At 43.0% G+C, this 11,528-nt stretch overlaps 1 protein-coding gene across 1 annotated transcript; it reads right to left on the bottom strand.

Moving 5' to 3' along the window:
• Positions 1-1,553: 1,553 nt before the first annotated feature.
• On the bottom strand, positions 1,554-3,011 carry si:ch211-284e13.9 (E3 ubiquitin-protein ligase RNF144A). The gene is made up of 3 exons (XM_024434058.2): positions 2,838-3,011; positions 2,478-2,523; positions 1,554-2,174 (listed from the first exon to the last, which is right to left on the bottom strand). The coding sequence occupies exons 2-3, from the start codon at positions 2,502-2,504 to the stop codon at positions 1,665-1,667; spliced, it is 537 nt and encodes a 178-aa protein (XP_024289826.1). The 5' UTR covers positions 2,505-2,523; positions 2,838-3,011; the 3' UTR covers positions 1,554-1,664.
• Between the last annotated feature and the right edge of the window lie 8,517 nt (positions 3,012-11,528).

Below are 11,528 nucleotides of genomic sequence, written 5' to 3'. Positions count from 1 at the left end.
AGAAGCACAAGCATTTCGCTACACTCGCATTAACATCTGCTAACCATGTGTATGTGACCAATAAAAATTTGATTTGATTTGATTTTGATTTGATGCGACGACTACAACAAGTGTTGACCAGACCGTGAAATGCTTACTTACATGCCCCTAACCAACAATGCAGTTGAAGAAATATAGTTAAGAAAATATTTACTAAATAAACAAAAGTGTAAAAATTATATCAAAAAGTAACACAAGAAAATTACATAACAATAATGAGGCTATATACAGGGGGTAACGGTACCGAGTCGATGAGTGGGGGTACATGTTAGTCTAGGTAAATTGTACATGTAGGTAGGGGTAAAGTGGCTATGCATAGATAATAAACAGTGAGTAGCAGCAGTGTAAAAACAAAAGGGAGGCTGGGGGTTGGGGGGGCAATGTAAATAGTCCAGGTGGCTATTTGATTAATTGTTCAGCAGTATTATGGCTTGGGGGTAGAAGCTGTTAAGGAGCCTTTTGGAACTAGACTTGGCGCTCCGGTACCACTTGCTGTGCAGTAGCAGAGAAAGTCTATGACTTGGGGGACTGGAGTCTTGACCATTTCTTGGACCTTCCTCTGACACCATCTAGAATATACACTACTGTTAACAAGTTTGAGGTGACTTAGAAATGTCCTTGTTTTTTAAATAAAATCACATTTTTTGTCCGTTAAAATAACATCAAATTGATCAGAAATACAGTGCAGACATTGTTAATGTTGTAAATGGTTTTGAACGCTGAGCTGTGGCCAATGAACAGCATTCTCACATAGGTGTTCCTTTTGTCCAGGTGGGAAAGGGCAGTGTGGAGTGCGATTGAGATTGCGTCATCTGTGGATCTGTTGGGGCGGTATGCTAATTGGAGTGGGTCTAGGGTTTCCGGCATGATGATGTTAATGTGAGCCATGATCACTGGCCAATACGGAGAAATAAGTAAAACCACAAGTCCAATCCCTTCTCCATCCATGGCTAATTTAGGAAAGGGACGATTTTAGCTAGCTAACAACACAACATTTTAGCTAGGACAACAACAGAATAAGATGCAACAATTCAAGTTGTTTCTGTCAATTACATATTTCTCTTGATGCGATAGGAGTAAAGTCAAATATAAACTGGCTTCCCTTGAGACTTTTTTGGTGTGCCAGGACCATTCACAGCTGAGCTCACTCAGTTTAGCTTAACGCTGATTGGCTATTCTTTCCCTTGCATTCAATGCTTTGGGCGGCAACAATGTCATACTCTTTATGACCAGACAGAATCAGATAGATGGCCATCACAGGGGCACTGTTTTGCTCCCTCTGATGCTTTCTCAGGTGAGATACTGTGCATTCAGCCTTTTGTGAACTGAAAAAAATATATGAAAACACAGACGATTTTATATGTTTATTTCTTTGACATTTTTGGGGGGAAGCCTGGCTTCCCTTGGCATCCATGAATACACGCCACTGGTGTGAAAACACAAATGATAACTTCTGGCTTTATTGCATTTAACTATACAGAAGCAATGCAGCATAGCAATATGATGTCTTTGTACCATAGAACTAATGTAATAATTCCAATAGTAATTACAATCAAGATGATTTCCTTTTGGAAGTGGTAATGAATGAGGCCGTAAATTATGTTCTACAGACCGTTGCATAGCCCCTACAGTTCCAACTCTCTGAGAGACTGACTGTTATCCACCACAGTGCATGGTAAAGGATACTCAAAATCATCATCATCATCATCATCATCATCATCTTCCTCTTCATAATCATAGCACTCCTTCTTCAAGCAGCGGAAGCAGAACTCCTTTTGGCAGTGTGGACAGATGATATTGGGGCATCCCTCTCCAGTGTGAGTGAGGATGGCCTTACAGTGAGGACAGGCCCTGAAGAAGGGGCATCCCTGGGCTGAACTGCTTGGATCAACAATGACCTCTGGGGAGAGGAGGGCAGCCCTGAGGGCACAGCCTGGCAGAGGGCAGGAGAAATGGACCCCTTGGCCCTCCAGGGTTCCTCCTGACTGGTGCCACTCCCTCCCACAGGCCCAGCAGAACTGGTAGACACGGCGCAGGGTCTCGGAGCAGCGCTTACACACAGCACACTGACCTTTGACCTTTCTGGCCCCAGTCTGGTGGCAACTGGGGCACTTCAGTGGGGTTGGAAGAACAGACTGGTGGGGAGGGGAAAGAGAGAGACATATGTCATAAACAATTAGTTGTGAGATTAAGATGAACAACCTATTGATTAATTGTCTGTAAATAGTGTGGGTCAATAAACATATCACATTTTGACGTGTGCACATAACACATTGCCATTGAAATGCTCAACCTTACACTGTGGACAAGAATACATCTTAATAACTTAATGCTGTCCTATAGTGGCTCTGGACAGCCCGACTTGCTTGGCACCAAAAATAGTGAGTACAAGGCGCTGAAGCCGTACTTTGTCTCTGTGGAAGTGTTACACAGCTTACCTGTGCAAGCAGGAGTGAGCCACTCATTATCAACTGTCCTCAGAGGCTAGGGAAATAGAACATTACAGTAAAGAGGGTCAAGTGAAATTAGGTAGATGTATTCTAAGTAAAGGGCTCTTCTATTCTATGAAACTTTTAGGAACATGCCTTTTTATTGATTGCTATATTAACCACATTTAAACAGATTCCTTGTGAAGATGCAGTACATACTGTTATTTCAAAACACATATCTCATGAATCAAAGAACACAGTTCAAAGATTGATTATGACCTACTTGATTTACTTGGACGTACACTCCCTATTAGACATCGATCTACCAATCTGCAAACATACCAATGACATACAATAATTTTGTATTACCTTTTAATCATAAGTCAGTCCCAACAGAAAAAATGTCAGCTCGTCTTCCTTTCTCTTCTCGAATTCACTGTGAGAGGACGATATGTGCTTTTGCATTTCATTTCACAGAGCGGGGGTAATTCCAGGACTTGAACTGAAAGTTACTTGACATGGCCATTACATTTTCACTTTCACTTAGAACTAATTGGGTCTAACGCAGAGGGATCTGGCATTATTGTTCACTACGACACCACCATACTTTCTGAACCCTGTAATACATATATGACACCCTGCACATTTATAAACTCTGGTAATTACAGTACATACAGTGTGCATTTATTTCCTGTTGCTGTGAACATGAAAGTGCCATTTGCTCTTTCCATTAACTTTTAAAAGTGTAGTTGCACACGAGAGAGAAAGAACAGCGGGTTTTCAGGGTATTTATGTAAATCATAGGGTTTATTTTAATTTCCTGAGGTGCAGGAACACTCTCAGTGACAATAGAGTGATCAAATTAAGATATGACACCTGTAAAACTGTTGAGGTGCCAGTAGCCTTGATATCAGTCTCTTTGTCGGCTTCTTTTAGGCTAATGTGCCAGTAAAAGCAATGCTGCTGGCTCCCTCTAGTGTTGTGTAGCGTCTACAGTCTGACTTTTATCAAATCAAATGTTATTTGGCACATGCGTCGAATTCAACTGGTGTAGATTGTACTGTGAAATGCTTGCTTACGAGCCCTTGCCAATGATGCAGAATGAAAAAATAATAATACAAAATAGTAACACGAGAAATAAAATGAAATACCCAAGAATGGAGCTTTATACAGGAAGTACCAGTACCTGATCAATGTGCATAGGTACAAGGTATTTGTGGTAGATACAGTGAGCCCCAAAAGTATTGGGACAGTGAAAATGTTTTAGTTGTTCTGGCTCTGTACTCCAGCACTTTGGATTTTAAATGATACAATTTAATTTGAGGATATCTATCTATATCAGGTGAACCGCTTGGAAATTACATCACTTTTTGTACATAGTCCCCCCATTTTAGGGGACCAAAAGTATTGAGACAAATTCATTTGTAGTGTATTAAAGTAGTCAAAAGTTCAGTACTTGGTCCCATATTCCTAGTATGAAATGATTACATCAAGCTTGTGACTCTACAGACTTGTTGGATGCATTTGCTGTTTGTTTTGAATGAATAAATCGTGAATAATGATGAGTGAGAAAGATAGGCATAAATGTCATAACCCCCCAAAAATGCTAACCTCCCCTGTTGTTGTAATGGTGAGAGGTTAGCATATCTTGGGGGTATAATATTTGTATGTCTGTAACATTCTCACTCATCATTATTCACAATTCATTACGGATTATCCCTAATCATGATAGCATCCGCATTAATAGAAAAATGTTTAGAAACATATTCTATTCTTATTTACACTAAAACTGAATCCAAAATTAACAAAACATTATTTAACATTTCTATTAGGCACAAAATAATCTGAAACAACCTAAAACAAACAGCAAATGCAGACTTTTGATAACTTTAATACACATCAGTCAAGTTGTCATATCAAATCTAATTGTATTGGTCACATACACATATTTAGCAGATGTTATTGCAGGTGTAGTGAAATGCTTGTGCTCCTAGCTCCAATAGTGCAGTAGTATCTAAACCAATTCATAACAATACACACAAATCTAAAAGTAAAGAATCTTAGATCGAGCAATGCCAGAGTGGCATTGACAAAAAATCTGTAGAATATAATACAGTATATACATATGAGATGAGTAAAGCAGTATGTAAACATTATTAAAGTGACTTGTGTTACATTATTAAAGTGGCCAGTGATTCCATGTCTATGTACATTGGGCAGCAGCCTGGAAGGTGCAGGGTTGCATAACCAGCTGGCAGCCAGCTAGTGATGTCTATTTAACAGTCTGATGGCCTTGAGATAGAAGCTGTTTTTCAGTCTCTTGGTCCCAGTACTTTTGGTCCCCTAAAATGCGGGGACTATGTATCAAAAGTGCTGTAATTTCTAAACTGTTCAGCCGATATGGACGAAAATACCCTCAATCGTGATCCCTTGATTTTTGTAAAGTTCATGCAGTCGACATGTATGTGCAAGTCGGACAATTCTGATCCCCATAGTGCAACACACTTTTAAAGGCAGTGACCAACAATGTTCACTGATTTGACAAAAGTGATCTGCTTGAACACGCCCATTATTTACAAATTAATGTGATATTTAAGTCTCTCTCTCTCTCACATATTTTCAGTTTGTGAGTGTGTGAAATGGAGGTTGGAGACATCTTTATATTTTCCCCAAGATGGCGTAGCAGTCGGACGTTTGTTTTTCTTATCCTGTGTCTTATCCTGTGTAAATAGCCGTTTTTTCATGTATATTTTAATCTCACTTTTTATCTACGAACTAAATATACTTTCCTGCAACCCGCCTCACCCAATGTGGTACGGATCTGCTATTGCTATTCCTTATAACTGGAACCTCCATCAGGAGCTAGCCAGCTAACTAGCTATTAGTCTTTGTTAGCCACGGCTAGCGGTCTTCACCTTTAGCTCGGACAGCAGCCAGCTTTAGCTCGGACAATACCTGCTAGTCTGCACAGCGCGATATCAACCCAGAGCATATCGGACTGCTTCTCTCTACCACATCACCAGATTCCTGCCGCTCTGGATCATTACACCGGACCATCGCAGCTAGCTAGCTGCAACCGAGTGGCTACTGTTAGCTAACGCCTCTGTCCCGAAGCAAGCACCAGTTAGCCTTGAGCTAGCCTCGAGCTAGGCCCATATACCAGCTAATTCTTGGGCTACAATGCCTCATTGGCCAGTTGGCCTGGACCCTTTATTGTCGACACGGAGCCCCGCCAATCCGTTTCGCCTTGTCTGCCAACATAATCGTCCAATGTGGTTTCAACAGGCTTTTCCGTTGCAATGTCACCGAAGGCCCATCTGCTAGCCCCGGACCGCTAGCTTTCTGAACGCCGTGTCTCCCACTCACCTAGCGTAGTAGTGACTACCGAACTGCTCCCTGACTTACCTATTGCTGCTCATTGGACCCTAATGATCACACGGCTACACAGCTGATGCTCCCTGGACTGTTTCAATAACACGGTACCTCATTTTTCTTATCTATCGGCCCCAGCCTCAAACTCAGGTCCTGTATGTACCTAACTGACCTGCTCTGCCCATTCATCGCCATTTACCCGTTGTTGTCTTAGCTCTCCCGATCAACACCTGTGACTGTCACCACCGATAAATCCACTATAATTGATCATTTCAATAAGCATTTTTCTACGGCTGGCCATGCTTTCCACCTGGCTACCCCTACCCCGGTCAACAGCACTAGACCCCCCACAGCAACTCTCCCAAGCCTTCCCCATTTCTCCTTCTCCCAAATCCAGTCAGCTGATGTTCTGAAAGAGCTGCAAAATCTGGACCCCTACAAATCAGCCGGGCTAGACAATCTGGACACTTTCTTTCTAAAAATGATCTGCCGAAATTGTTACAACCACTATCACTAGCCTGTTCAACCTCTCTTTCGTGTCGTCTGAGGTTCCCAAAGATTCAAAAGAAGCTGCGGTCCTCCCCCTCTTCAAAGGGGGACACACTCTTGACCCAAACTGCTACAGAGCTATATCTATCCTACCCTGCCTTTCTAAGGTCTTCGAAAGCCAAGTCAACAAACAGATTACCGACCATACCTTCTCCGCTATGCAATCTGGTTTCAGAGCTGGTCATGGGTGCACCTCAGCCATGCTCAAGGTCCTAAACGATATCTTAACCGCCATCGATAAGAAACAATACTGTGCAGCCGTATTCATTGACCTGGCCAAGGCTTTCGACTCTGTCAATCACCGCATCCTCATCGGCAGACTCGATAGCCTTGGTTTCTCAAATGATTGCCTCGCCTGGTTCACCAACTACTTCTCTGATAGATTTCAGTGTGTCAAATCGGAGGGCCTGTTGTCCGGGCCTCTGGCAGTCTCTATGGGGGTGCCACAGGGGTCAATTCTTGGACTGACTCTCTTCTCTGTAAACATCAATGAAGTCGCTCTTGCTGCTGGTGAGTCTCTGATCCACCTCTACGCAGACGACACCATTCTGTATACTTCTGGCCCTTCTTTGGGCACTGTGTTAACAACCCTCCAGAAAAGCTTCAATGCCATTCAACTCTCCTTCCGTAGCCTCCAATTGTTCTTAAATATAAGTCAAACTAAATGCATGCTCTTCAACCTATCGCTGCCTGCACCTACCCGCCCGTCCAACATCACTACTCTGGACGGTTCTGACTTAGAATATGTGGACAACTACAAATACCTAGGTGTCTGGTTAGACTGTAAACTCTCCTTCCAGACTCACATCAAACATCTCCAATCCAAAGTTAAATCTAGAATTGGCTTCTTATTTCGCAACAAAGCGTCCTTCACTCATGCTGCCAAATATACCCTTGTAAAACTGACCATCCTACCGATCCTCGACTTCGGCGATGTCATTTACAAAATAGCCTCCCAAACCCTACTCAATAAATTGGATGCAGTCTATCACAGTGCCATCCGTTTTGTCACCAAAGCTCCATATACTACCCACCACTGCAACCTGCATGCTCTCGTTGGCTGGCCCTCGCTTCATACTCGTCGCCAAACCCACTGGCTCCAGGTCATCTACAAGACCCTGCTAGGTAAAGTCCCCCCTTATCTCAGCTCGCTGGTCACCATAGTATCACCCACCTGTAGCACACACTCCAGTAGGGATATCTCTCTGGTCACCCCCAAAACCAATTCTTCCTTTGATCGCCTCTCCTTCCAGTTCTCTGCTGCCAATGACTGGAACGAACTGCAAAAATCTCTGAAACTGGAAAAACTTATCTCCCTCACTAGCTTTAAGCACCAGCTGTCAGAGCAGCTCACAGATTACTGCACCTGTACATAGCCCACCTATAATTTAGCCCAAACAACTACCTCTCCCCCTACAGTATTTATTTATTTTGCTCCTTTGCCCCCCATTATTTCTCTCTAATTTCTATTTCTATTTCTATTTCTATTTCTATTTCTACTTTGCACATTCTTCCACTGCAAATCTACCATTCCAGTGTTTTACCTGCTATATTGTATTTACTTCGCCACCATGGCCTTTCTTTGCCTTTACCTCCCTTATCTCACCTCATTTGCTCACATCGTATATAGACTTGTTTCTACTGTATTATTGACTGTATGTTTGTTTTACTCCATGTGTAACTCTGTGTTGTTGTATGTGTCGAACTGCTTTGCTTTATCTTGGCCAGGTCGCAATTGTAAATGAGAACTTGTTCTCAACTTGCCTACCTGGTTAAATAAAGGTGAAATAAATCAAATAAAAATTGCTTTATGCCGCTCTCTAATGTCAATATGCCTTGTCTACTGCTGTCTTGGTTAGTTCTTATTGTTTTATTTCACTGTAGAGCCCTCAGTCCCGCTCAACATGCCTTAGATAGCACTTTTGTCCCACCCCCCACATGCGGAGACCTCACCTGGCTTAACTGGTGCCTCCAAAGACGAAACCTCTCTCATCGCCACTCAACGCCTAGGTTTACCTCCCTGTACTCACATCCTACCATATCCTTGTCTGTACATTATGCCCTGAATCTATTCTACCACGCCCAGAAATCTGCTCCTTATATTCTTTGTTCCCAATGCACTAGACGACCAGTTCTTATAGGTCTTAGCCGTACCCTTATCCTACTCCTCCTCTGTTCCTCTGGTGATGTCGAGGTTAACCCCTGTAGCCCCCAGTACCACACCTATTCCCCAGGCGCTCTCATTTGTTGACTTTTGTAACCGTAAAAGCCTTGGTTTCATGCATGAAACCTCCCTAAGTTTGTTTTATTCACTGCTTTAACACTCCGCCAACCCTGATGACCTAGCCGAATGGGGAGGAGTTGCAATCTACTGCAGAGATAGCAGGACACAACTCTAAGGACTATCCAGGTCTGTGCCCAAACAATTTGAGCTTCTACTTTTAAAAATCCACCTTTCCAGAAATAAGTATCTCACTGTTGCCACTTGTTATAGACCTCAATCAGCCCTCAGCTGTGCCCTGGACACCATATGTGAATTGATTGCCACCCATTTATCTTCGTACTGTTAGATGACCTGAACTGGGATATGCTTAGATAGATGCCCTTAATCTTACAAAAATGATCAAGGAACCTACCAGGTACAACCCTAAATCCGTAAACACGGGCACCCCGATAGATATCATCCTGACCAACTTGCCCTCTAAATACAACTCTGCTGTCTCCAGGATCTCAGCAATCACTGCCTCATTGCCTGCCTCCGTAATGGGTCCGCGGTAATTTGTAGCTCTTTCAGTCGGCAGCCATCTGCACTGTCGAACAAGACCGTTCACTTCGCCTAGCCAAGTTCTGCTAGGACCATACCAAACCTAGTATGCAGACGCCTTAACCCCTACACTTACCCTTAACCATAACCCTTACCTAACTCTAACCCTCACCGTAACCATTTTAAATGTAAACTTCAACGACGTGATGTCAGAGTTGGACATTCCAAGGACCCCGGAAAGCAGGACCCGACCGTTAGACCGATGACGTGTTTCTGCACATGAGCTTAAATAGGGCGGCAGGTAGCCTCGCAGTTAGAGGGGCAAGCCAGAAACCGGAGGGTTGCCAGTTTGAATTACAGGTCCGACAGGGAAAAAAATATATCAGGAAGTGAGCTGGAAACCGGAGGGTTGCTGGTATCAAATCTTAGATTTGTCTGCTATTATACCCTTGTGTAAGGCACTTAACCCCGAACAACAACAACTCCCAGGGTGTCCAATGTAGCAGCCCCTCGCACTGCTCCAAAACCTGTCTTTCGGATCTGTTAGGTTAAAAACAGAAGTCACATTTTGGTTGAAGACCTTATGTGCAATTGACCAATAAAGTGATCTTAAACATTGCCTACAAGTGTGAGCTAGGATTTATATTGAAGAAGCGGTTTCTATATATACAGCGCATTTCAAAAATACTCAGACCCCTTCCCTTTTTCCAAAGTGTTACGTTACAGCCTCAATCCAAAATTGATTAAATAAATACCAATCCTAATTAATCTACATGCAATAGCCCATAATGAAGAAGTGAACTGTTTTTTTTTATTTAAAAAAAAGTATTCAAAATAAAAAACATGAATACCTGGTGCATCCTGAATACCAGGTGCATCCTGTTTCCATTGATCATCCTTGAGATGTTTCTACAACTTGATTGGAGTCCACCTGTGGTAAATTCAACTGATTGGACATGATTTGGAAAGGCACACACCTGTCTATATAAGCTCCCACAGTTGACAGTACATGTCAGAGCAAAAACCAAGCCATGAGGTCGAAGGTATTGTCCATAGAGCTCCAAGACAGGATTGTGTCGAGGCATAGATCTGGGGAAGGGTACACAAACATTTATGTAGCATTCAAGGTTCCCAAGAACACAGTTGCCTCCATCATTCTTAAATGGAAAAAGTTTGGAACCACCAAGACTCTTCCTAGAGCTGGCCGCCCGGCAAAACTGAGCAATCGGGGGAGAAGGGGCTTGGTCAGGGAGGTGACCAAGAACTCGATGGTCACTCTGACAAAGCTCTAGAGTTCCTCTGGGAGAACCATCCAGAAGGACAACCATCTCTGCAGCACTCCACCAATCAGGACTTCATGGTAGTGGCCAAACGGAAGCCACTTCTCAGTAAAAGGCACATGACAGCCTGCTTGGAGTTTACGATAAGGCACCTGAAGGACTCTCAGACCATGAGCAACAAGATTCTCTGGTCTGATGAAACCAAGATTGAACTCTTTGCCTGAATGCCAAGCATCACGTCTGGAGGAAACCTGACACCGTCCCTATGGTGAAGCATGGTGGAGGCAGCATCATACTGTGGGAATGTTTTTCAGTGGCAGGGACTGGGAGACTAGTCAGGCTTGAGGGAAAGATGAACAGAGCAAAAATAACTGTGCAGCGACGCTCCCCACCAATTTGACAGAGCTTGAGAGGATCTGCAGAGAAGAATAGGAGAAACTCTCCCAAATACAGGTGTGCCAAGCTTGTAGCATTATTCCCAAGAAGACTGGAGGCTGAAATTGCTGCCAACGGTGTTTCAACAAAGTACTGAGCAAAGGGTCTGAATACTTATGTAAATTTTATGCAACCTCCTTTGCACTCATTAGTCCTCTTTTCTGGCAGAAGCTTCTCTCCGCTTCACACATTAGGAAGATTGGCTGTGCCTGTCAGGGAAGAATATCGACAGAGCAATGTGCTGTGGGATGGCAAAGATATTTACAATCACACAATAGCCTAAATGCATATACTGTACATTCTGCTGGCTCCGTTTTGGCTTAAGTAACAAACAGTATACAGTAGTTTGATTGGACTATGAGTTGATAAGAGTTCCTACCTGAAGAGTGCAAGTGAGACAGCCACTGGTGTTTCTGGAGAGACCCACTGTCTTTCCGTATCGTATGCAATCAATTGACTTTACCACAGGTGTAAAAACATCCCAAGGATGATCAATGGAAACAGGATGCACCTGAGCTCAATTTCAAGTCTCATAGCAAAGCGTCTGAATACTTATGTAAATAAGGTATGTTTTATTTTTATAAATTAACACATCTGTTTTTGCTTTTATGGGGTATTGTGTGTGTAGGTTGAGGCACTTTCTTTATCCATTTTAGAATA

This window comes from Oncorhynchus tshawytscha, linkage group LG09, assembly GCF_018296145.1.
Source record: "Oncorhynchus tshawytscha isolate Ot180627B linkage group LG09, Otsh_v2.0, whole genome shotgun sequence".
Taxonomy (NCBI): domain Eukaryota; kingdom Metazoa; phylum Chordata; class Actinopteri; order Salmoniformes; family Salmonidae; genus Oncorhynchus; species Oncorhynchus tshawytscha.
The sequence above is the reverse complement of the archived record's forward strand: the minus strand, read 5'-3'. Positions and strand labels throughout refer to the sequence as shown.